The sequence below is a fragment of the Pseudophryne corroboree genome, chromosome 5 (assembly GCF_028390025.1).
Source record: "Pseudophryne corroboree isolate aPseCor3 chromosome 5, aPseCor3.hap2, whole genome shotgun sequence".
Classification (NCBI taxonomy): domain Eukaryota; kingdom Metazoa; phylum Chordata; class Amphibia; order Anura; family Myobatrachidae; genus Pseudophryne; species Pseudophryne corroboree.
The window spans coordinates 111721698-111748490 of NC_086448.1; the positions used below are offsets into that span (position 1 = coordinate 111721698).

Below are 26793 nucleotides of genomic sequence, written 5' to 3' on the forward strand. Positions count from 1 at the left end.
AGCACACTCATTATGTGCTTGTGTTACTGACTATGTGCCGACCCGGCCCCTGTCGCATAGTGAGAATCGGGCATAGCCCGAATCTCACCATGTGTACACAGCCTTAGGGGTTTCTTCAATTATTGTCGGATCCTCTCCGACTGAGAGGATCTGACACTTCAGTATTCAATTGCGGGCATTTCCGACAGGTTTTTGCCTATTTTAGACCATGCATTCTTGAAAATAGGCCAAAAACCTGTCTGAAACGCCCGCAAATTCGACAAAATATACGTGGATCCGCGGTTGATGTGTTTTCGGACCAGTCGTAAAAAACGGCACTGGACTTTAATAGGTCAAATCCAGATTCGACCTAAAAAAGTTGGAAAGTGAAATTTTTCAGAAAATTCAGGATTTCCGACAATAATTGGATAGACCCTTTAAGGGGAACACACGTACTGATGTGTGCTGAGCGATCTAGCACTGACCGCGCAGCGCGATGTCTGCTGAGCAAGGTGGGGGGGAGAGGGGAGAAGGGGCGTGGATCATCAAATCGACAGTATCTAGGTCGACCACTATAGGTCGAAAATCACTAGGTCGACAGGGTTTCTAGGTCGACATGTGGTAGGTCGACAGGTTAAAAGGTCGACAAGAGTTTTTTTTTTTGTGTGTGTGTCTTTTTCTTCTTAGAGTGACCGGGAACCCCAATTAGTGCACCGTGTCCCCTCGCATGGCTCGCCATGCTTCGGGCAAGGTGCCTTGCTTCGCTCGGCACAGATTACCATTCCAATCGTAGTCCATGTGCATCGTTAAGTATGAAAAAGTTCAAATAAAGAAAGAAAAACAAATGTGAAAAACGCATGTCGACATTTTGATATGTCGACCTAGTGACTGTCGACCTAGACAGTGTCGACCTAGACAGTGTCGATCTTCAGACCGGATCCCGGGGAGAAGACAGGAGCAAACGCTCACTTCACCCAGCGGTGAAGTGAGCACTCTAACTAGATTGTGCCTAATCTAGAACCGGCGATAGCGACATGCGGGGCCTGCGCATCACTATTGCTATGGGGCATAGACAGATTGCTTAGAATTTAAGCACACATCACTGTGTGTACCCCCCTATATTCTGTAATCTTTCTGGAAAACCTTAGAAAATGAAAGCAAAGATCTGATTGCCTGCTAATAGTTGGGTTGGGCTCAGCTGACTACAGATGGGCAAATCTACCCTAATGACAAAAATCCCTTTCCGATTTGGCCGTGTGGATGGGGCCTAGTTGAGACTGATCCCTTCCAGCATAATGAACCAGTCATTTTAGAAAGTCTCATCTGTTATCACTTTTGCTTTGCAACTGCAGTTTTCTCTATCGTCCTAGTGGATGCTGGGGTTCCTGAAAGGACCATGGGGAATAGCGGCTCCGCAGGAGACAGGGCACAAAAAGTAAAGCTTTAGGATCAGGTGGTGTGCACTGGCTCCTCCCCCTATGACCCTCCTCCAAGCCTCAGTTAGATTTTTGTGCCCGGCCGAGAAGGGTGCAATCTAGGTGGCTCTCCTAAAGAGCTGCTTAGAAAAGTTTAGCTTAGGTTTTTTATTTTACAGTGAGTCCTGCTGGCAACAGGATCACTGCAACGAGGGACTTAGGGGAGAAGAAGTGAACTCACCTGCGTGCAGGATGGATTGGCTTCTTTGGCTACTGGACATTAGCTCCAGAGGGACGATCACAGGTACAGCCTGGATGGTCACCGGAGCCTCGCCGCCGGCCCCCTTGCAGATGCTGAAACGAGAAGAGGTCCAGAATCGGCGGCAGAAGACTCCTCAGTCTTCTTAAGGTAGCGCACAGCACTGCAGCTGTGCGCCATTTCCTCTCAGCACACTTCACACGGCAGTCACTGAGGGTGCAGGGCGCTGGGAGGGGGGCGCCCTGGGAGGCAAATGAAAACCTTTTTTGGCTAAAAATACCTCACATATAGCCTCCGGGGGCTATATGGAGATATTTAACCCCTGCCAGAATCCATTAAAGAGCGGGAGACGAGCCCGCCGAAAAAGGGGCGGGGCCTATCTCCTCAGCACACAGCGCCATTTTCCCTCACAGAAAGACTGGAGGGAAGGCTCCCAGGCTCTCCCCTGCACTGCACTACAGAAACAGGGTTAAAACAGAGAGGGGGGGCACTAATTTGGCGTTAGAAATATATAAAAGATGCTATAAGGGAAAACACTTATATAAGGTTGTCCCTATATAATTATAGCGTTTTTGGTGTGTGCTGGCAAACTCTCCCTCTGTCTCTCCAAAGGGCTAGTGGGTCCTGTCCTCTATCAGAGCATTCCCTGTGTGTGTGCTGTGTGTCGGTACGTGTGTGTCGACATGTATGAGGACGATGTTGGTGAGGAGGCGGAGCAATTGCCTGTAATGGTGATGTCACTCTCTAGGGAGTCGACACCGGAATGGATGGCTTATTTAGGGAATTACGTGATAATGTCAACACGCTGCAAGGTCGGTTGACGACATGAGACGGCCGACAAACAATTAGTACCGGTCCAGACGTCTCAGAAACACCGTCAGGGGTTTTAAAACGCCCGTTTACTTTAGTCGGTCGACACAGACACAGACACGGACACTGAATCCAGTGTCGACGGTGAATAAACAAACATATTCCTTATTAGGGCCACACGTTAAGGGCAATGAAGGAGGTGTTACATATTTCTGATACTACAAGTACCACAAAAGAGGGTATTATGTGGGATGTGAAAAAACTACCGTAGTTTTTCCTGAATCAGATAAATTAAATGAAGTGTGTGATGATGCGTGGGTTCCCCCCGATAGAAAATTATGGGCGGTATACCCTTTCCCGCCAGAAGTTAGGGCGCGTTGGGAAACACCCCTTAAGGTGGATAAGGCGCTCACACGCTTATCAAAACAAGTGGCGGTACCGTCTATAGATAGGGCCGTCCTCAAGGAGCCAGCTGACAGGAGGCTGGAAAATATCATAAAAAGTATATACACACATACTGGTGTTATACTGCGACCAGCGATCGCCTCAGCCTGGATGTGCAGAGCTGGGGTGGCTTGGTCGGATTCCCTGACTAAAAATATTGATACCCTTGACAGGGACAGTATTTTATTGACTATAGAGCATTTAAAGGATGCATTTTCTATATATGCGAGATGCACAGAGGGATATTTGCACTCTGGCATCAAGAGTAAGTGCGATGTCCATATCTGCCAGAAGATGTTTATGGACACGACAGTGGTCAGGTGATGCAGATTCCAAACGGCACAAAGGTGTATTGCCGTATAAAGGAAGAGGAGTTATTTGGGGTCGGTCCATCGGACCTGGTGGCCACGGCAACTGCTGGAAAATCCACCGTTTTTACCCTAAGTCACATCTCTGCAGAAAAAGACACCGTCTTTTCAGCCTCAGTCCTTTCGTCCCTATAAGAGTCATATCTGCCCAGGGATAGAGGAAAGGGAAGAAGACTGCAGCAGGCAGCCCATTCCCAGGAACAGAAGCGTTCCACCGCTTCTGCCAAGCTCTCAGCATGACGCTGGGACCGTACAGGACCCCTGGATCCTACATGTAGTATCCCAGGGGTACAGATTGGAATGTCGAGACGTTTCCCCTTCGCAGGCTCCTGAAGTCTGGTTTACCAAGGTCTCCCTCCGACAAGGAGGCAGTATGGGAAACAATTCACAAGCTGTATTCCCAGCAGGTGATAATCAAATTACCCCTCCTACAACAAGAAAAGGGGTATTATTCCACATTCTATTGTGGTACTGAAGCCAGAAGGCTAGGTGAAACCTATTCTAAATCTAAAAAAATTTGAACACTTACAAAGGTTCAAATCAAGATGGAGTCACTCAGAGCAGTGATAACGAACCAGGAAGAAGGGGACTATATAGTGTCCCGAGACATCAGGGATGCTTACCTCCATGTCCAAAATTTGCCCTTCTCACTAAGGGTACCTCAGGTTCGTGGTACAGAACTGTCACTATCAGTTTCAGACGCTGCCGTTTGGATTGTCCACGGCACCCCGGGTCTTTACCAAGGTAATGGCCGAAATGATGATTCTTCTTCGAAGAAAAGGCGTCTTAATTATCCCTTACTTGGACGATCTCCTGATAAGGGCAAAGTCCAGGGAACAGTTGGAGGTCGGAGTAGCACTATCTCGGATACTGCTACAACAGCACGGGTGGATTCTAAATATTCCAAAATCGCAGCTGATCCCGACGACAAGTCTGCTGTGCCTAGGGATGATTCTGGACACAGTCCAGAAAAAGGTGTTTCTCCCGGAAGAGAAAGCCAGGGAGTTATCCGAGCTAGTCAGGAACCTCCTAAAATCAGTGCATCATTGCACAAGGGTCCTGGTAAAGATGGTGACTTCCTACGAAGCAATTCCATTCGGCAGATTTCACGCAAGAATTTTTCAGTGGGATCTGCTGGACAAATGGTCCGGATCGCATCTTCAGATGCATCAGCGGATAACCCTATATCCAAGGACAAGGGTGTCTCTCCTGTGGTGGTTACAGAGTGCTCATCTTCTAGAGGGCCGCAGATTCGGCATTCAGGATTGGATGCTGGTGACCACGGAGGCCAGCCCGAGAGGCTGGGGAGCAGTCACACAAGGAAAAAATTTCCAGGGAGTGTGATCAAGTCTGGAGACTTTTCTCCACATAAATATACTGGAGCTAAGGGTAAATTTATAATACTCTAAGCTTAGCAAGACCTCTGCTTCAAGGTCAGCCGGTATTGATCCAGTGGGAAAAACATCACGGCAGTCGCCCACGTAAATAGACAGGGCGGCACAAGAAGCAGGAGGGCAATGGCAAAAACTGCAAGGACTTTTCGCTGGGCGGAAAATCATGTGATAGCACTGTCAGCAGTGTTTCATTCCGGGAATGGAAACTGGGAAGCAGACTTCCTCAGCAGGCACGACCTCCACCCGGCAGAATGGAAACTTCATCGGGAAGTTTTCCACATGATTGTAAACCGTTGGGAAATACCAAAGGTGGACATGATGGCGTCCCGTCTGAACAAAAAACGGGACAGGTATTGCGCCAGGTTAAGAGACCCTCAGGCAATAGCTGTGGACGTTCTGGTAACACCATGGATGTACCAGTCGGTGTATGTGTTCCATCCTCTGCTTCTCATACCTAAGGTGCTGAGAATTATAAGACGTAGAGGAGTAAGAACTATACTCATGGCTCCGGATTGGCCAAGAAGGACTTGGTACCCGGAACTTCAAGAGATGCTCACAGAGGACTTATGGCCTCTGCCGCTAAGAAGGGACTTGTTTCAGCAAGTACCATGTCTGTTCCAAGACTTACCGCAGCTGCGTTTGACGGCATGGCGGTGGAACGCCGGATCCTAAGGGAAAAAGGCATTCCGGAAGAGGTCATTCCTACCCTGGTCAAAGCCAGAAAGGAGGTGACCGCACAACATTATCACCACATGTGGCAAAAATATGTTGCGTGGTGTGAGGCCAGAAAGGCCCCACGAAGAAATTTCAACTCGGTCGATTCCTGCATTTCCTGCAAACAGGAGTGTCTATGGGCCTCAAATTGGGGTCCATTAAGGTTCAAATTTCGGCCCTGTCGATTTTCTTCCAGAAAGAAGTGGCTTCAGTTCCTGAAGTCCAGAAGTTTGTCAAGGAAGTATTGCATATACAACCCCCTTTTTGTGCCTCCAGTGGCACTGTGGGATCTCAACGTAGTTCTGGGATTCCTCAAATCACATTGGTTTAAAACCAGTCAAATCTGTGGATTTGAAGCATCTCACATGAAAAGTGACCATGCTCTTGGCCCTGGCCTGGACCAGGCGAGTGTCAAATTGGTGGTTTTTTTCTCAAAAAAGCCCATATCTGGTTGTCCATTTGGACAGGGCAGAGCTGCGGACTCGTCCCCAGTTCTCTCCCTAAGGTGGTGTCAGTGTTTCACCTGAACCAGCTTATTTTGGTGCCTTGCGCCTACTAGGGACTTGGAGGACTCCAGGTTGCTAGATGTTGTCAGGGCCCTGTAAATATAGGTTCCAGGACGGCTGGAGTCAGGAAAACTGACTTGCTGTTATCCTGTATGCACCCAACAAACTGGGTGCTCTTGCTTCTAAAGCAGACTATTGCTAGTTGGATGTGTAATACAATTCAGCTTGCACATTCTGTGGCAGGCCTGCCACAGCCAAAATATGTAAATGCCCATTCCACAAGGAAGGTGGGCTTATCTTGGGCGGCTGCCCGAGGGGTCTCGGCTTTACAACTTTGCCGAGCGGCTATTTAGTCAGGGGCAAACACGTTGGTAAAATCCTACAAATTTGATACCCTGGCTAAGGAGGACCTGGAGTTCTCTCATTCGGTGCTGCAGAGTCATCCGCACTCTCCCGCCCGTTTGGGAGCTTTGGTATTATCCCCATGGTCCTTTCAGGAACCCCAGCATCCACTAGGACGATAGAGAAAATAAGAATTTACTTACCGATAATTCTATTTCTCGGAGTCCGTAGTGGATGCTGGGCGCCCATCCCTAGTGCGGATTATCTGCAATACTTGTACATAGTTACAAAAATCGGGTTATTATTGTTGTGAGCCATCCTTTCAGAGGCTCCGCTGTTATCATACTGTTAACTGGGTTCAGATCACAGGTTGTACAGTGTGATTGGTGTGGCTGGTATGAGTCTTACCCGGGATTCAAAATCCTTCCTTATTGTGTACGCTCGTCCGGGCACAGTATCCTAACTGAGGCTTGGAGGAGGGTCATAGGGGGAGGAGCCAGTGCACACCACCTGATCCTAAAGCTTTACTTTTTGTGCCCTGTCTCCTGCGGAGCCGCTATTCCCCATGGTCCTTTCAGGAACCCCAGCATCCACTACGGACTCCGAGAAATAGAATTATCGGTAAGTAAATTCTTATTATCTCCTGCAATATTGCAGCGTGTGGCCCACTGTACATGACCTATTGCTTTACCTGTTTAACACATTTCAAGAATGTCACTTAGAATTTGAGTTAAAAAAAAGGCACAGTGCAGTGACAACGCTGTTCATTGTGAGCCACCGCTAGTATTTTATTGCCCCCTCCCAGCAATACATTAATAAAGAGAGCAAATTAAGTGAACAGGATTGTCCTCAAGCAGATCAAGTATAGGAGGTTATTTAAATGCATATTATTACGCTTTATATATTTCTACTCTTTAGCCTCATCTAAGTTCTTCAAAGCAAATTCTTAGTGGTGATTTACTGTGGAGCGACACTGTTAGCAATAAAGCATTTTTCTCTTACTTCCTAGTGGATACTGGGGTCTTGTACTTTAGTACCATGGGGTATAGATTGGGTTCACTGGAGCCTGGCACTTTAAAACTTTTAATGTGTGCATGTGTGTGCTGGCTCCTCCCCTCTATGCCCCTCCCACCAGACTCCGTTTAGAAAAATGTGCCCGAGGAGCCGGGTGCACTTCTCTGGAGCTCCAGAGATTTTTCTTTTAACTTTCATTTAGTTCATTATTTTCAGGTAGCTCTGCTTGGCAGACAGACTACCTGCTTCGGGGGACTTAGAGGGGCGACCGAACCAACCTCCTGAGGACTAATGGTTCGTAATCCCAGCTGACAGGACACTGAGCTCCTGAGATGCTGACCACTCATCGTCAGTATGTATGCCCACACCAGCAGCTAGCCGCCACACTCTAACAGATGCCGAAGACCAGGTGCGGTGAGTGTTACACCGGGTTCCCGGTTAGCAGGTCCCCGGTGCAGTTTGGTGGCATGTCACGCGGCGGTCATGGGCCCGGAGCTGCGGTGCCCGCCGCGGATGAAGCTGGCTCAGGGCGGTTGCCCCGCAGTGCTCACTGGGGTCAATTCAATTCGGCAACTTATGAATAGCGCCGGGAATTAGCTCCCGACGCTATTCAATTCAGCTCCAGTTAAGTCGGCGATGTCCCGTTCTCGCCGACTAAACAGGTTGAATTGTCGGGAGAACGGGCATTCTCCGACTTAACTCCCCGGCGCGAGGCTGATTCCCGACAGAATCAGCCTCGCGCCGGCCGCGAGGCAGCACTTTTGTCGGGTTTCTTCTCTCATCCCGAAGGGCTCTCTGGGATCTGTGTGGGGTGTTGGGCAAAGGGCTGCGCTGTAGTTTACTGTATAATGGGGTCATTCCGAGTTGTTAGCTCGCTACTTTTTGCAATGCTGCAATCAGATAGTCGCCGCTTATGGGGGAGTGTATTTTCGCTTTGCAAGTGTGCAAACGCTTGTGCAGCCGAGCGGTACAAAAACAGTTTGTGCAGTTTCTGAGTAGGTCTGAACTTATTCAGCTGCTGCGATCACTTCAGCCTGTCCGGTCCCGAAATTGACGTCTGACACCCGCAAATGCTTGGACACGCCTGCGTTTTTCCAACCACACCCATAAACGCCTTCTTCCTGTCAATCTTGTTGCGATCGGCTGTGCGAATGGATTCTTCGTTAAATACATCGCACAGCACCGATCCGCTTTGTACCCGTACGACGCACCTGCGCATTGCGGTGCATATGCATGCACAGTTTTTCCGAGTCTTGACCTGATCGCAGCGCTGCAAAAAATAGCTAGCTTGCGATCAGGTCGGAATGGCCCTCAATGTCTGAAGACTTGGTTATGTGTGCTGCTTGTAATTCTACCCTGTCTTCAGAGGAGTCTCTCATGTGTGAGCAATGTTCCTTGTCTCCTCAAGGACCCAGCTCATAGGCACCTGATTGGTTGGAAAGCTTTAAGAGCATGATTCACAATGTCAATTCTGAACTAACTGCAGCTGAAAGAGAGAGACAGGTGTTAAACCACTCAATTGATTGTGTGACTAAGGCAGCAGATTCCAAGAAGGCTTCGCAGCCCCCCTCTAGTGGCTTCTCATAAACGCTCATTTCCACAGGTTTTCCAGTCCGATTCTGATTCTGATCAGCCAGATGAGGATGATGATGATATGGACAAGGACAGCTCTCTGTCCCCGTGGTGGAGGCTCTCATTTTTGCTATAAGAGAGGTACTTCACATAGCGGACCCGGAGGCGGAACCAGATGAGGAGTTATACACTGCTCAAAATAATAAAGGGAATACTTCAACAACACAATGTAACTCCAAGTCAATCGCACTTCTGTGAAATCAAACTGTCCACTTAGGAAGCAACACTGATTGACAATCAATTTCACATGCTGTTGTGCAAATGGAATAGACAACAGGTGGAAATTATAGGCAATTAGCAAGACACCCCCAATAAAGTAGTTGTTCTGCAGGTGGTGACCACAGACCACTTCTCAGCTCCTATGCTTTCTGGCTGATGTTTTGGTCACTTTTGAAAGCTGGCGGTGCATTCACTCTAGTTGTAGCATGAGACAGAGTCCACAACCCACACAAGTGGCTCAGGTAGTGCAGCTCATCCAGGATGCCAGCTGTGGCAAGAAGGTTTGCTGTGTCTGTCAGCGTAGTGTCCAGAGCATGGAGGCGCTACCAGGAGACAGGCCAGTACATCAGGAGACGTGGAGGAGGCCAACAACCCAGCAGCAGGACCGCTACCTCCGCCTTTGTGCAAGGAGGAACAGGAGGAGCACTGCCAGAGTGACCTCCAGCAAGCCACAAATGTGCATGTGTCTACTCAAACGATCAGAAACAGACTCCATGAGGGTGGTATGAGGGCCCGACGTCCACAGGTGGGGGTTGTGCTTACAGCCCAACACCGTGCAGGACGTTTGGCATTTGCCAGAGAACACCAAGATTGGCAAATTCGCCACTGGTGCCCTGTGCTCTTCACAGATGAAAGCAGGTTCTCACTGAGCACATGTGACAGACGTGACCGAGTCTGGAGACGCCAAGGAGAACGTTCTGCTGCCTGCAACATCCTCCAGCATGACCGGTTTGGCAGTGGGCCAGTAATGGTGTGGGGTGGCATTGCTTTGGGGGGGCCACACAGCCCTCCATGTGCTCGCCAGAGGTAGCCTGACTGCCATTAGGTACCGAGATGAGATCCTCAGACCCCTTGTGAGACCATATGCTGGTGCGGTTGGCCCTAGGTTCCTCCTAATGCAAGACAATGCTAGACCTCATGTGGCTGGTGTGTGTCAGCAGTTCCTGCAAGACGAAGGCATTGATGCTATGGACTGGCCCACCCGTTCCCCAGACCTGAATCCAATTGAGCACATCTGGGACATCATGTCTCGCTCCATCCACCAACGCCACATTGCATCACAGACTGTCCAGGAGTTGGCGGATGCTTTAGTCCAGGTCTGGGAGGAGATCCCTCAGGAGACCATCCGCCACCTCATCAGGAGCATGCCCAGGCGTTGTAGGGAGGTCATACAGGCACGTGGAGGCCACACACACTACTGAGCCACATTTTGACTTGTTTTAAGGACAATACATCAAAGTTGGATCAGTTTGTAGTGTGTTTTTCCATTTTAATTTTGAGTGTGACTCCAAATCCAGACCTCCATGGGTTAATAAATTTGATTTCCATTGATCATTTTTGTGTGATTTTGTTGTCAGCATATTCAACTATGTAAAGAGCAAAGTATTTAATAAGAATATTTCATTAATTCAGATCTAGGATGTGTTATTGTAATGTTCCCTTTATTTTTTTGAATCTCCCAGAATCCAAGAAAGTCAGGTTTCTTGCCACATATAACCCCAGGCCTAAGGGTCCGGTTTTTCTGTGATTATGGCAGCTTATCTCCACAAGCAGGGGATAAGAATTTTCCATACCTCGACGACCTTTTAATCCTGGCACAATCACAGGAATTGCTCCTGGGCCATCTCCAACAGACAATAGCCTGTCTACAGGAGCATGGGTGGCTCATAAATTGGAAAAGAAGGATGTACAAAGGATAGTACTTGCGCAATAAAAAACTAAGAGCTGCCTTGTTACCACACATGAAGGGACAAACACATGAAATCCCCAGAATTCATACGTGATAGAAAGATCCGTGTGGCATACACTGGCGCTCAAAATTTAAAGATGAACCCCTGGAATGTATGGGGGTGGGGTAATCCACAGATTTGAATAGACCCAATGGTTTATTCTCACACGATAACATTTATTAAAACAAACTGACATTAAACATGAATAAAGTGCTATCCGTGACTTGGCAGCAGAAATTTGTTGAAAGTGACCGTGCAATAGATGAATATGAAATCTCTCACCATACAATGGAGCTGCGGTGGGCTAGCTTATGGTAAAGCAATATGGTCCTAGGCTGAAAATAGCCCAGCACCACCGCAGTAGGTTTATTTCAGCATAAAAAGGTCCTTCCACTGGTATAACTGCTCCTCGTCCTTTGAGGTCCTCTGTTCGAATACAACGCGTTTCGGTCACTCTCCTGTGACCTTTTTCAAGTAATGAATAGAGGAACTAATAATGAATCCATATTTATACCCATTTCCTAATTATGATGTCCAACACATGTGATGGTATATCCGCATCATTGCGGGGCGTTTACCCGGAACCGTTACCATGTGCGTTCCAGCCGCACAGGAAGTGATGCGCTCCATGCTCCTGTAGCGCCGGAAGTGATGCGCCTCGTGTTGACCCTCCCTCCGCTTCCGGAAGTGGAATTCCATGCGTTACAGCACTATTCGGAAGTTAATCATTCGTTCCATTGTAACACCAGAATCCATTGGGCACATGACACTTGTAAACATAACACTTAATCTCCAATCGGGCAATTGTTTAAGTGAACCTTTCAAAATAAACTATACATTCCCCCAGAATTCATCTTAACAAAGATCATATTAGAATATATAGACGAGGTGTTTCAACGGAAGCCATCTACGCCATCTTGGATAAGGGAAACACGGATTTTTTCTTTAGTATTCAATCTATACTCCTTTTTGAACGGAAATTGCTTCTTTTCCAAAGACAATGAGATTTTATAGAAGTAGGAGACCTCATCTGACCAAACTGTGTGGTACTTAGTATTCCCACTAGTCCATCCCTATTACCCGATGAGGATCTCCCTTCCATTCTGAAATTTGAAGTATAGTTTTCCACCAGGAGTATATCCGTGCATATAGTTTCCATGATTTATATAAAAGCGAGAAAACAGAGTAGTTTTAGAACAAGCAGAACAATAAATATATATAAAAAAAAATCTAAAAAGTACATATTTTAATCTAAAAACCATTTCAATTCAAAATCAACATTATGACCGTTAGGTCTCAAGGAATTCAAATCAAATATCCAACGCATCTCGCTTTGTGCGAGGCGTTTATCAAGATCCCTATTCTTCCAACTGGATTTTACTTGTTGAATCCCCAAAAATCTAGTGATATGGCCTTCACATTTTTTATGTACTTTGTTAAAATGTTCCGAAAAAGGATGACTATCCAAACCCTTGCAGATATTATAGGGATCTTGATAAACGCCTCGCACAAAGCGAGATGCGTTGGATATTTGATTTGAATTCCTTGAGAAAAGAAAAAATCCGTGTTTCCCTTATCCAAGATGGCGTAGATGGCTTCCGTTGAAACACCTCGTCTATATATTCTAATATGATCTTTGTTAAGATGAATTCTGGGGGAATGTATAGTTTATTTTGAAAGGTTCACTTAAACAATTGCCCGATTGGAGATTAAGTGTTATGTTTACAAGTGTCATGTGCCCAATGGATTCTGGTGTTACAATGGAACGAATGATTAACTTCCGAATAGTGCTGTAACGCATGGGATTCCACTTCCGGAAGCGGAGGGAGGGTCAACACGAGGCGCATCACTTCCGGCGCTACAGGAGCATGGAGCGCATCACTTCCTGTGCGGCTGGAACGCACATGGTAACGGTTTCGGGTAAACGCCCCGCAATGATGCGGATATGCCATCACATGTGTTGGACATCATAATTAGGAAATGGGTATAAATATGGATTCATTATTAGTTCCTCTATTCATTACTTGAAAAAGGTCACAGGAGAGTGACCGAAACGCGTTGTATTCGAACAGAGGACCTCAAAGGACGAGGAGCAGTTTTACCAGTGGAAGGATCTTTTTATGCTGAAATAAACCTACTGCGGTGGTGCTGGGCTATTTTCAGCCTAGGACCATATTGCTTTACCATAAGCTAGCCCACCGCAGCTCCATTTTATGGTGAGAGATTTCATATTCATCTATTGCACGGTCACTTTCAACAAATTTCTGCTGCCAAGTCACGGATTGCACTTTATTCATGTTTAATGTCAGTTTGTTTTAATAAATTTTATCGTGTGAGAATAAACCTCTGGCTCATAAATTGGGCAAAGTCATCTCTGATTCCGTCACAACGGATGACTCACTTGGGGGCTGTACTGGATTCAAGTGTGCAGAAAATATTTTTACCTCGGGACAAGATAGCCAAGGTACAGTCAAGGAGTTGTTACACAGTCAAACAATATCAATCCACGCAGCGATGCGACTGATGGGTCTGATGGTGTCAACATTCGACATGGTGGAGTATGCACAATTCCACTCAAGACCTCTGCAGCGTCTGATTCTGGCCAGATGGAATGGAGTACATCAGACAATAAAGAAATGGACCAAAGAAGAAAGTTGCCTGCCAATAAACTGTTGGAACTTCGGGCCATATTCATGGCACTGATTCAGGCAAAGGAGACACTGCAAGGAAAACCAGTCCAGATCCGCTCGGACAATGCAACGGCAGTAGCGTACCTCAACCATCAAGGAGGAACCCGCAGCCAAAAAGCAATGAAGGAGGTAAGTCACATACTAAAGTGGGCAGAACTCCATCTTCCAGTATTGTCCGCAGTGTTCGTTCTGGAAGTCCTAAACTGGGAAGCGGACTTTCTCAGTCGACACACCATTCAAGCAAGTGAATGGGCTCTACACCCGGAAGTATTTCAGACTCTGGTAGACAAGTGGGGTTTGCCAGAGATAGATCTCATGGCGTCCCGTCTGAACAACAAAGTACCAGCATACGGGTCAAGAACAAAGGATCCTGGAGCGATCTTTGTGGACGCCTTGTCAGTGAAATGGGACTTTCATCTGGCATATCTGTTTCCTCCGATCAGCCTGCTAGCCAGGGTGGTGGTGAGGAAAATAAAACAAGCAAAGGGTGCCGTGATTCTAATAGCTATGGCTTGTCCCAGAAGGCATTGGTACATAGATCTGCAGAGGATGTCGATGGATGCACCAGTTCTGCTCCCTCAGCATCCAGATCTACTGATGCAGGGTCCTTGTTATCACAGGCATCTGGATCGACTGTCATTGACGGCGTGGCTCTTGAAACCTCTATCCTGAAGTTGAGGATTCTATCAACAGGTAATTCAAACTATGCTCAGAGCAAGGAAACCCTCCTCAGCTCGCATTTATCACAGAATATGGCAGGCCTATATTCATTGGTCTTAGATTTCCTTCAAGCAGGAATGGATAAGGGTTTGAAGTGGCTTCCTTGAGAGTGCAAGTATCAGCATTAACTGTATGGTTCCAAAAGAAAGTTGCCAATATACAGGATGTGCGTACTTTTTTCCAGGGAATGCTGCGCATTCAACAGCCTTTTGTTCTTCCTACAGTACCTTGGGACTTAAGTTTAGTTCTCAAAGCTCTTCAAGTTGCTCCGTTTGAACCACTTAAAAAAGTGTATCTTAAATGGTTGGCCACTAAAGTTCTCTTTCTACTGACTATGGCATCAGCTAGAAGAGTGTCCGATTTAGGAGCACTGTCATATAAATCTCCTTTTCTGATTTTTTATCCAGATAAAGCAGTACTCAGAACTAGGTCTGGGTATCTTCCTAAGATGGTATCTAAATTCCACCTTAGTGAAGAAATTGTAGTCTCGGCTTTTCAGGTATCGGGACTTTCTGCGGGAGAAGCGTCGCTGGACATAGTCCGGGCATTAAGGATCTACGTGGATCGTACCAGTGCCATCAGAAAGACAGATTCTCTTTTCATTCTCTACGGATTTCACAAGAGCGGATGGCCTGCTACTAAACAGACGCTAGCAAGATGGCTTCGAATGATTATTTCAGAAGCATATTTTCGAGCTGATCTCCCTGTTCCGGCTAATGTCTCTACTCACTCTGCACGTAAGGTGGTGCTTCAGCAGAACAGATATGTAAGGCAGCCACAGGGTCTTCGATTAACACATTCATTAGACATTATGCTTTGGATACTTTTGCCTCTCATGACGTTGAATTCGGCCGTAAGGCTCTCCTGTCCAATCAGGAGCATCCCCACCAGTAAAAATTGCTTTGGGAAATCCCATTGTTATCCTGTGGATAACCTGTGGACCCAGCCGGAGAAATATACGTTATGGTAAGAACTTACCGTTGATAACGGTATTTCTCCTATGTCCTCAGGTTCCACAGTGATCCCACCCTGACGCACCTGATTTGAGGATCTTTGTAATCACTAAACCTCTTCCTTCTTGTATGGAAGGGTGTGCATGTGTGTTCTTCTCGCCTGAATAGGGCTCTACATGATGCTCCTACCTAATTGCTTTGGAATCCAACTGATTTGCCTGAGCCAGGAGGCGGGGATATATGGACGGGCCCATTGCATCCTGGGAGGACTGAAAGCTTGTGATAGTTTGGTGCCAATCCGCTATCGCTCCATCATATCCCATTGTAATCCTGTGGACATAGGAGAAATACCATTATCAACGGTAAGTTCTTACCATAACACATATTTCTCTATTATGGTGGCTTCAAATTCCTCACCTGGTAGAGGGCAGATGTTTCAATATCCACTCGTGGATTCTACTGACAACGGATGCCAGCTTCTGGGGTTGGGGAACGGTGACCCAAGGGGCCCAGTCCCAAGGATTGTGGTCAGTTCAGGAATCGACTTTACCGATAAACATCCTGGAACTCAGGGCAGTTTGCAATGCCCTTCTACAAACCTCCCATCTCCTGAAGGGTCAGGCGATCCAGGTTCAATCGGACAACGCCACGGCGGTGGCGTACATAAACCGACAAGGGGGAACAAGAAGCAGAGCAGAGATGCGAGAAGTGTCAAAGATCCTCTTCTGGGCGGAGGCCAACGCAAGGGCCATATCAGCCATATTCATTTTAGGAGTGGACAACTAGGAAGCAGACTTCTTCAGCAGGCACGACCTCCATCTGGGGGAATGGGCCTACATCCCCAGGTGTTTCAACAACTAATTCTCCAGTGGGGCTGTTCGCAGATAGATCTGCTGGCTTCTCGTCTCAACAAGAAGTTATGCCATTACTGTTCCAGAACGAGGGATCCGCAAGCTGTAGCAGTGAATGCACTGACTGCGCCGTGGACGTACCAGTATGTGTACCTGTTCCCTCCTTTACCATTGCTAAGGGTGCTAAAAAGGCTAAGAAGGGAAATTGTTCTGACAATTCTAATTGCCCCAGATTGGCCTCGACGAGCGTGGTACTCTGACCTCCTGGCCATGAATCTGGAGGATCCCTGGCCTCTGCCACTCCAAGATGAACTTCTTCAGCAAGGTCCGTTCGTCTATCCAGACTTACCGCGGCTACATTTGACGGCTTGGAAGTTGAGAGGGAGATTCTAGCGAGAAAGGGTCTTCCCTCTCTGGTTATTTCCACCATGGTCCAGGCCAGGAAGATAGTTACGTCAAAACATTATCATCGTATCTAGAAAAAGTATGTTTCCTGGTGTGAAAGTAAAAAGGTTTCTCCCGTGGAATTTAGAATTCGTCGTTTTCTACTTTTCTTGCAAGCGGGAGTGGATATGGGCCTACGCTTAGGCTCCATCAAAGTCCAAATTTCGGCGCACTCTATTTACTTCCAGAAACGGCTTGCCTGAGAAAAGTGGTTTTGTTTTTCTCCAATCGGATTGGTTTGAACCCTTACATAGGGTGGAGTTAAAATTTCTCACCTAGAAGACGGTGATGTTAATGGCTTTGGTGTCTGCCAGGCATGTCTCTGAATTAGGGGCCTTATCCTCTAAGAGCCCTAACTTGATTTTTCATGCAAACAGGCCGGAACTTAGGTCCTGTCCTCCGTTTTTGCCGAAAGTGGTGTCAGCTTTTCATGTGAATCAGCCTATTGTGGTTCCGGTGTTATCGGACGCCTCCATTGGTCCTGAGTCTTTGGATGTGGTCAGGGCTCTCAAAATTTATGTCAAAAGGATGGCCCGTCATCTGAAATCTGACTTGCTGTTTGTCCTTTATGATGCCTCCAAGATTGGTCGGCCAGCTTCTAGGCAATCTATTGCTCGTTGGCTCCGGTTGACCATTCAACAGGCCTATACTTCGGCAGCTCTGCCTTTGCCGTCGTCTATTCAGGCCCACTCGACGAGGTCGTGGGCTCTTCCTGGGCGGCTGGCCGGGGTGTCTCGGCCCTCCAATTGTGCCGAGATGCAACTTGGTCTGGTTCGAACACGTTTGTCAAATTCTATGGGTGGAATTCAAATGTTTGAAAAGTCGGTTGGGTGTCTGTTTTTTCCTGTCTATTAGATAGGAAAAAACAGATTCCCAACTGACTTTTCAAACATTTGAATCTCCCACTATATGTTCAATACCTTTGCCAAGGATGACATTCAGTTTGATAAGGCAGTTTTACATGGGGTCTCAGCATTCTCCCACCTGTTTAGGAGCTTTGGGACTTCCCCATGGTACTAAAGTACAAGACCTCAGTATGCACTAGGACGTAAGAGAAAGTAGGATTTTAATACCTACCGATAATTCCTTTTCTCCTAGTCCGTAGTGGATACTGTGCGCCCGCCTCAGTGCTTCGTTCCTGCGTACCTGTATAAGTATTTGGTTGGACCGACGTTGCGGCCCCATTTTATTGTTTGATAGCCGTGCTATCTGGTTTAGGTTGGTGTTGCTACCCTCTGTTCGGGTTAGCGACCCCCTTTCATTCAGGGTTGTGTGTTGGCTTGTTGCCTCACCGCTGTTGTATTGTTCTTCTCTCATATGGGCCCTCATTCCGAGTTGTTCGCTCGTTGCCGATTTTCGCTATACTGCGATTAGTCGCTTACTGCGCATGCGCAAGGTTCGCAGAGCGCATGTGCTTAGTTATTTTACACAAAAGTTAGGTATTTTACTCACGGCATAACAAAGCTTTTTCATCGCTGTGCTGATCGTAGTGTGATTGACAGGAAGTGGGTGTTTCTGGGCGGAAACTGGCCGTTTTATGGGAGTGTGCGGAAAAACGCAGGCGTTCGAGTTGCAAAACGCAGGAGTGGCTGGAGAAACGGGGGAGTGGTTGGGCAAACGCTGGGTGTGTTTGTGACGTCAAACCAGGAACGAAAAGGACTGAGCTGGTCGCAATGGCTGAGTAAGTCTGGAGCTACTCAGAAACTGCTAAGAAATTTCTATTCGCAATTCTGCTAATCTTTCGTTTGCAATTCTGCTAAGCTAAGATACACTCCCAGAGGGCGGCGGCTTAGCGTGTGCAATACTGCTAAAAGCAGCTAGCGAGTGAACAACTCTGAATCACCCCCATTATGTCCGTCTCCTCGGGCGCAGTTTTCCTAGACTGAGTCTGGTAGGAGGGGCATAGAGGGGGAGGAGCCAGCACACACATACACACACTAAAAGTTTTAAAGTGCCAGGCTCCAGTGGATCCAGTCTATATACCCCATGGTACTAAAGTACAAGACCCCAGTATCCACTACAGACTAGGAGAAAAGGAATTACCGGTAGGTATTAAATTCCTATTTTCTCTGACGTCCTAGTGGATGCTGGGAACTCCGTAAGCACCATGGGGAATAGACAGGCTCCGCAGGAGACTGGGCACTCTAAAAGAAAGATTAGGTACTATCTGGTGTGCACTGGCTCCTCCCTCTATGCCCCTCCTCCAGACCTCAGTTAGAATCTGTGCCCGGCCAGAGCTGGGTGCTCCTAGTGGGCTCTCCTGAGCTTGCTAGAAAAGAAAGTATTTGTTAGGTTTTTTATTTTCAGTGAGATCTGCTGGCAACAGACTCACTGCTACGTGGGACTGAGGGGAGAGAAGCAAACCTACCTGCTTGCAGCTAGCTTGTGCTTCTTAGGCTACTGGACACCATTAGCTCCAGAGGGTTCGAACACAGGGCGTGACCTCGATCGTCTGTTCCCGGAGCCGCGCCGCCGTCCCCCTTGCAGAGCCAGAAGACAGAAGAGAACGACGAAAACGGCGGCTGAAGACTCCTGTCTTCATTAAGGTAGCGCACAGCACCGCAGCTGTGCGCCATTGCTCCCACAGCACACCACACACTCCTGTCACTGTAGGGTGCAGGGCGCTGGGGGGGGGGGGGGGGGCGGGCGCCCTCCCTGGGCAGCAATTATAATAGCTTTTGGCACAAATTATACACATAATACAGTCTGGCACTGTATATGTGTAAAAACCCCCGCCATTAAGTCACACAAAATTCGGGACAGAAGCCCGCCGCTGAGGGGGCGGGGCCTTCTTCCTCAGCACACCAGCGCCATTTTCCCTTCACAGCTCCGCTGGAAGCAGCTCCCCAGGCTCTCCCCTGCAGTATCTGGATACAAGAAGGGTAAAAAAGAGAGGGGGGGGGCACATAAATTTAGGCGCAAATAAGATAGTAAGCAGCTATTGGGAAAAATCACTTATTATAGTGTAAATCCCTGTGTTATATAGCGCTGTGGTGTGTGCTGGCATACTCTCTCTCTGTCTCCCCAAAGGACTTTGTGGGGTCCTGTCCTCAGTCAGAGCATTCCCTGTGTGTGTGCGGTGTGTCGGTACGGCTGTGTCGACATGTTTGATGAGGAGGGTTACGTGGAGGCGGAGCAGGGGCATATAAGTGTGGTGTCGCCCCCGACGGGGCCGACACCTGATTGGATGGATATGTGGAAGGTCTTAACCGACAGTGTCAACTCCTTACATAAAAGGTTCGATGACGCAGCAGCCTTGGGACAGCCGGGGTCTCAGCCCGCGCCTGCCCAGGCGACTCAGAGGCTGTCAGGGGCTCATAAACGCCCCCTGGCTCAGATGGTAGACACAGATGTCGACACGGAGTCTGACTCCAGTGTAGATGAGGATGAGACAAATGTACAGTCTACAAAAGCCATCCGATGCATGATTACTGCAATGAAAAATGTATTGCACATTTCTGACGTTAACCCGGTTACCACCAAGAGGGGTATTATGTTTGGGGAGAAAAAGCAGCCAGTGACTTTTCCCCCATCTGATGAGTTAAATGAATTGTGTGAAGAAGCGTGGAGTTCCCCTGATAAGAAACTAGTGATTTCTAAGAGGTTACTGATGGCGTACCCTTTCCCGCAAACGGATAGGTTACGTTGGGAAACATCCCCTAGGGTGGACAAGGCGCTCACACGCTTATCTAAAAGGGTGGCACTGCCGTCTCAGGATACGGCCGCCCTAAAGGAGCCTGCGGATAGAAAGCAGGAAGCTATCCTGAAGTCTGTGTATACACACTCTGGTACTCTACTGAGACCGGCTATTGCTTCAGCCTGGATGTGTAGTGCTGCAGCAGCATGGACTGATACCCTGTCAGAAAACATTGATTCCCTCGACAGGGATGCTATTTTGCTAACCCTTGAACATATAAAAGACGTCGTCTTATATATGCGGGATGCCCAGAGGGACATTTGCCTGCTGGCATCTAGAATTAATGCAATGTCCATTTCTGCCAGGAGAGTATTATGGACTCGGCAGTGGAAAGGTGATGCTGATTCTAAAAAACACATGGAGGTTTTGCCTTATAAGGGTGAGGAATTGTTTGGGGACGGTCTCTCGGACCTCGTATCCACAGCTACAGCTGGGAAGTCGACTTTTTTACCTCAGGTTCCCTCACAGCCTAAGAAAGCACCGTATTATCAAATGCAGTCCTTTCGGCCTCAGAAAGGCAAGCGGGTCAGAGGCGCATCCTTTCTGGCCAGAGGCAGGGGTAGAGGAAAGAAGCTGCACCTGGCAGCCAGTTCCCAGGAACAAAAATCCTCCCCTGCTTCCACTAAGTCCACCGCATGACGTTGGGGCTCCACAGGCGGAGCCAGGTGCGGTGGGGGCGCGTCTCCGAAACTTCAGCAACCAGTGGGTTCGCTCACACGTGGATCTCTGGGCTGTACAAATTGTATCTCAGGGATACAAGCTGGAGTTCGAGGCGACTCCCCCTCGCCGTTACCTCAAATCAGCCTTGCCAGCTGCTCCCAGGGAAAGGGAGGTAGTACTGGCGGCAATTCACAAGCTGTACCTCCAGCAGGTGATAATCAAGGTCCCCCTCCTTCAACAGGGAAGGGGTTACTATTCCACAATGTTTGTGGTACCGAAACCGGACGGTTCGGTAAGACCCATTCTGAATTTAAAATCCTTGAACACTTATATAAAGAAGTTCAAGTTCAAGATGGAATCGCTCAGGGCGGTTATTGCAAGCCTGGAAGAGGGAGATTTTATGGTGTCGCTGGACATCAAGGATGCTTACTTGCATGTCCCCATTTACCCACCTCACCAGGTGTACCTCAGGTTTGTGGTACAGGACTGTCATTACCAATTCCAGACGTTGCCGTTTGGTCTCTCCACGGCTCCGAGAATATTTACCAAGGTAATGGCCGAAATGATGATACTCCTTCGAAGGAAGGGAGTTATAATTATCCCGTACTTGGACGATCTCCTCATAAAGGCGAGGTCCAAAGAGCAGTTGTTGGTCAGCGTAGCACTCTCTCAGGAAGTGTTGCAACAGCACGGCTGGATTCTGAATATCCCAAAGTCGCAGCTGATTCCTACGACGCATTTGCTTTTCCTGGGAATGATTCTGGACACAGAACAGAAGAAGGTGTTTCTCCCGGAGGAGAAGGCCCAGGAATTGTCATCTCTGGTCAGGGACCTCCTGAAACCAAAACAGGTGTCGGTGCATCACTGCACGCGAGTCCTGGGAAAGATGGTGGCTTCTTACGAAGCAATTCCCTTCGGCAGGTTCCATGCAAGGATCTTTCAGTGGGATCTGTTGGACAAATGGTCCGGATCGCATCTTCAGATGCATCGGTTGATCACCCTGTCCCCAAGGGCCAGGGTGTCTCTGCTGTGGTGGCTGCAGAGTGCTCATCTTCTCGAGGGCCGCAGGTTCGGCATACAGGACTTGGTCCTGGTGACCACGGATGCAAGCCTCCGAAGATGGGGGGCAGTCACTCAGGGAAGAAACTTCCAAGGACAGTGGTTAAGTCTGGAGACTTCTCTACACATAAATATACTGGAACTAAGGGCCATCTACAACGCCCTGAGTCAAGCAGAGCCCCTGCTTCAAAACCAACCAGTACTGATTCAGTCAGACCACATCACGGCGGTCGCCCATGTAAACCGCCAGGGCGGCACAAGAAGCAGGATGGCAATGGCAGAAGCCACAAGGATTCTTCGATGGGCGGAGAATCACGTGCTAGCACTGTCAGCGGTGTTCATTCCGGGAGTGGACAACTGGGAAGCAGACTTCCTCAGCAGGCACGACCTCCACCCGGGAGAGTGGGGACTTCATCAAGAAGTCTTCACACAGATTGTAAATCGTTGGGAACTGCCACAGGCAGACATGATGGCGTCCCGCCTCAACAAAAAGCTAAAAAAAATATTGCGCCAGGTCACGGGCCCCTCAGGCGATAGCTGTGGACGCACTAGTGACACCGTGGGTGTACCAGTCGGTTTATGTGTTCCCTCCTCTTCCTCTCATACCCAAGGTACTGAGGATAGTAAGAAAGAGAGGAGTAAGAACTATACTCATCGTTCCGGATTGGCCAAGAAGACCTTGGTACCCAGAACTACAAGAAATGATCTCAGAGGACCCATGGCCTCTGCCTCTCAGACAGGACCTGTTACAGCAGGGGCCCTGTCTGTTCCAAGACTTACCGCGGCTGCGTTTGACGGCATGGCGGTTGAACGCTGGATCCTAACGGAAAAGGGCATTCCGGATTAAGTGATTCCTACGCTGATAAAAGCTAGGAAGGATGTGACAGCAAAGCATTATCACCGCATATGGCGGTAATATGTTGCTTGGTGTGAGGCCAGGAAGGCCCCAACAGAGGAATTCCAGCTGGGTCGATTTCTGCACTTCCTACAGTCAGGGGTGACTATGGACCTAAAATTGGGGTCCATAAAGGTCCAGATTTCGGCCCTATCTATTTTCTTTCAAAAAGAACTGGCTTCACTGCTTGAAGTTCAGACGTTTGTTAAGGGAGTGCTGCATATTCAGCCCCCTTTTGTGCCTCCAGTGGCACCTTGGGATCTTAACGTTGTGTTGGATTTCCTGAAATCACACTGGTTTGAGCCACTTAAGACCGTGGAGCTAAAGTATCTCACGTGGAAGGTGGTCATGCTGTTGGCCTTAGCTTCAGCTAGGCGTGTGTCAGAATTGGCGGCTTTGTCATGTAAAAGCCCATATCTGATCTTCCATATGGACAGGGCAGAATTGAGGACTCGTCCCCAATTTCTCCCTAAGGTGGTATCAGCGTTTCATTTGAACCAACCTATTGTGGTGCCTGCGGCTACTCGGGACTTGGAGGACTCCAAGTTACTTGATGTAGTCAGGGCTTTGAAAATCTATGTAGCCAGGACGGCTGGAGTCAGGAAAACTGACTCGCTGTTTATCCTGCATGCACCCAACAAACTGGGTGCTCCGGCTTCAAAGCAAACTATTGTGCGCTGGATCTGTAACACGATTCAGCAGGCTCATTCTGCGGCAGGATTGCCGCATCCTAAATCAGTAAAAGCCCATTCCACAAGGAAGGTGGGCTCTTCTTGGGCAGCTGCCCGAGGGGTCTCGGCTTTACAGCTTTGCCGAGCTGCTACTTGGTCGGAGTTCAAACACATTTGCTAAGTTCTACAAGTTTGATTCCCTGGCTGAGGAGGACCTTGCCTTTGCTCATTCGGTGCTGCAGAGTCATCCGCACTCTCCCGCCCGTTTGGGAGCTTTGGTATAATCCCCATGGTCCTTACGGAGTTCCCAGCATCCACTAGGACGTCAGAGAATATAAGAATTTACTCACCGGTAATTCTATTTCTCGTAGTCCGTAGTGGATGCTGGGCGCCCGTCCCAAGTGCGGACTCTCTGCAATACATGTATATAGTTATTGCTTAACTAAAGGGTTATTGTTATGGGCCATCTGTTCACTGAGGCTCAGTTGTTGTTCATACTGTTAACTGGGTAAGGTTATCACAAGTTGTACGGTGTGATTGGTGTGGCTGGTTTGAGTCTTACCCTGGATTCCAAATCCTTTCCTTGTTGTGTCAGCTCTTCCGGGCACAGTTTCCCTAACTGAGGTCTGGAGGAGGGGCATAGAGGGAGGAGCCAGTGCACACCAGATAGTACCTAATCTTTCTTTTAGAGTGCCCAGTCTCCTGCAGAGCCCGTCTATTCCCCATGGTCCTTACGGAGTTCCCAGCATCCACTACGGACTACGAGAAATAGAATTACCGGTGAGTAAATTCTTATTTTCTTTATAGTGACATGAGTTGTGTTTCGTCTGTAAAATTTGGGTCTGCTGGTAGTCACTGATGCGGACAACCATGTATTGAAAAGATGAAATACGGTTAGAAAGCATGGTAGTCACATGGTGGCCCCAGGGTAACTTGTATCACATGTCTCTCTAGTGTTAGGGATTTTGTCAAGAAGGCTCTGTCGTCCCACAGTACATCACACTGCGGTCATTAGTAAACGAATACAGTTTAATTGCACCTGAAAATGGTGATTTATGGAGTACTTTGATATACACTATGTGCGTTTTGAGTCCATCCAGTGGACTATTATGCACTGTTGTAATGCACTGCATGGAGGGTAAAATGTATAACCTCATCCGTACATAACCTTGGACTTCCGCACCCTCCCCCTTGCAGTAAAAAAGATGTGATTAAGGATTCTTTCTGAAATACAGCCTCACTTTAGTGACCAGCGGAGAGGGTGGGCAACATGGGGTTTTTCCTTGTTATAAATGTGTTGGAGAGCAATAAATGTGCTTTTGTGGGGATTTCCTGACCAGTTCTGACAGACTGGCTGCCATTATGTTATGTATATGTCCTACAACTAAATGACAACTGTTCCTTTTTCCTAATTTTACGGATTTATCCATAGGATCCATACATCTTTGTAACAAAAATAAATGCATGTATATTCAGGCTTTTGGAAGTAAATAATATATGTACATAAGTGATAATTAAAAATCGCTTTGTTTTTTGGCACACCCACATGACTGGGGTATGGTGGGATTCTAACACGGTTTCCTGATTGCAAGGTAGTCAGTCCCCTGGTTTCCTGATTGCAAGGTAGTCAGTCCCCTGTGATCGTGTAAGCCATGGTGGGGAGGGGGATGAGGGGTGGTTAGGAAAAGGGGGGGGAGCTGCATGTGACTGGCAGTGTCCATGGGATACGGAGGGGAGTAGAGTAATGTCCATAACAGCATTGGGTTATCATGTGTGGCTCATGTTATACTCATATGTGTACTTATTACTCAGAGGCTTGTTGCTTTGCCATTCTGTCTCTGTTACTGGGACTCCTTTCTGATTTGTAGATTTTCTTGTAATCACTACTACTAGTTATAAAGGCGAAGGAGGGGTTAAGCCGGGATTCCTTTGCTCCCTGTTCTTAGCAGACATCCCTCCCCCCACTCACATTACCTGTCTGCACTAGCATGAGATTAGACTGCCTTCTGGCAGTGAGACGGCTGCTTTGTTTGGCTATGTGACTGGCCTGGTGTGAGCTGTATGTAGGAAGAGAGAGGAATGACAGGGAGGTGCAATGGTCCCAGGACTCCGCCTCTCCCTGCACACAGCAGCACTGTTTGCCCTTTCTTGTGGGGGAAGATCAGGATACAGCTGCTGGTGTTTCTGCTGAGCTGTCTCCTTCTGGAGCACGCTTCCAGGGTGAAAAGCTGGGATCTTCCCTTCTTTCTTTATTAATCCCTTACTTTCTCGATTTCAGATGTGGCTGCGGAAATACATCTATTTAATTTAGAACATTCAGTAGCGCCCTGTCATTTGGCAGAGTAATATGGGCAGGATATCAAAGGGTCTGTAGAACGGGTTAGTATAGATCTGTGGGATTGTGTGGGAAAACAAGAGATGAGCTAAGATTTCACTTCTTGTCCTCTTCAGAACATTGCAGAAAGTATTGAAATCCACGTGAGTCCGGTGATGTTATCTGTAGCAATGCACTGTGTGATGCAGCGTGTTTTCTAAATTTCTGTGTGTTTGTTCCACAGCTTGTTACGGCATAGTGCAAGTGCCAACAGGACCATGGTTTTGTAGAAAGTGCGAATCACAGGAAAGGGCGGCCAGAGTGGTGAGTTTATGTTCCGTTCTTTATTCCACTAATTGGAGAAGTTATGAATGGTGGCTGGGTGTAACATCCATGGTGATCTCCATGACAACCAGATGGCTTGGCCGCATGTACGATCACCGAGCTAGTAAGCAGCGTGCACCATGTTAATCTACGTGTGCCGCTGTCATTCCCGGTTTCTTCGTGGATCGTCAGTCTGGTCTTCTAAGGGATCAATCTTCTTTTTTTTTGAGGCAGGCGCCATATTACTGTGAGCAGAAAGGATAGAACATGAGGTTATAAACACTGCTGTGCGTAATCTATTCTGAAGCGTGTGCATTTAGAAAAGGGGATTCCATTATGTAAAGGAATATTATCTCTACTTTTTTATTTTTTTAAGAACTTCATGGTTTCCCCCAAAGAGCCCGCCGGACCAGTACTGTGAATCCCCTCTCCTGCTACTGCCTGCTTGGCTGAAATAGACAGTGATGTTGTTCATGGCCTTCACCTGGCTGTTTAACCAGAATGGCACAGTCCTAGCTCCATGTGCTTGCTGGGACACAGTATTAATGGGTGTAAATAAAGCTCTTCTACTGTACATGGTAGATATTCGATAATGATAGAGACCTGGGGCCCAATGCAGTCAGCTGCAACCGTTCCCACATGCATGTGGACTAAATGTGACTTTTATCCCGAGTGTAAAGTTTGTCTAT

The 26793-nt window shown here is 47.8% G+C and overlaps 1 protein-coding gene across 7 annotated transcripts in view; it reads left to right on the forward strand.

The window, feature by feature from the left end:
• The window catches only part of MLLT10 (MLLT10 histone lysine methyltransferase DOT1L cofactor), a 385956-nt gene that overhangs the window by 26996 nt on the left and 332167 nt on the right, over window positions 1-26793 (forward strand). For all 7 annotated transcript variants that reach the window (XM_063921568.1, XM_063921569.1, XM_063921575.1 and 4 more), the window contains one exon: window positions 26025-26104. In XM_063921568.1, the coding sequence (XP_063777638.1) occupies window positions 26025-26104 (80 nt within the window). The remainder of the gene's footprint in view (window positions 1-26024; window positions 26105-26793) is intronic.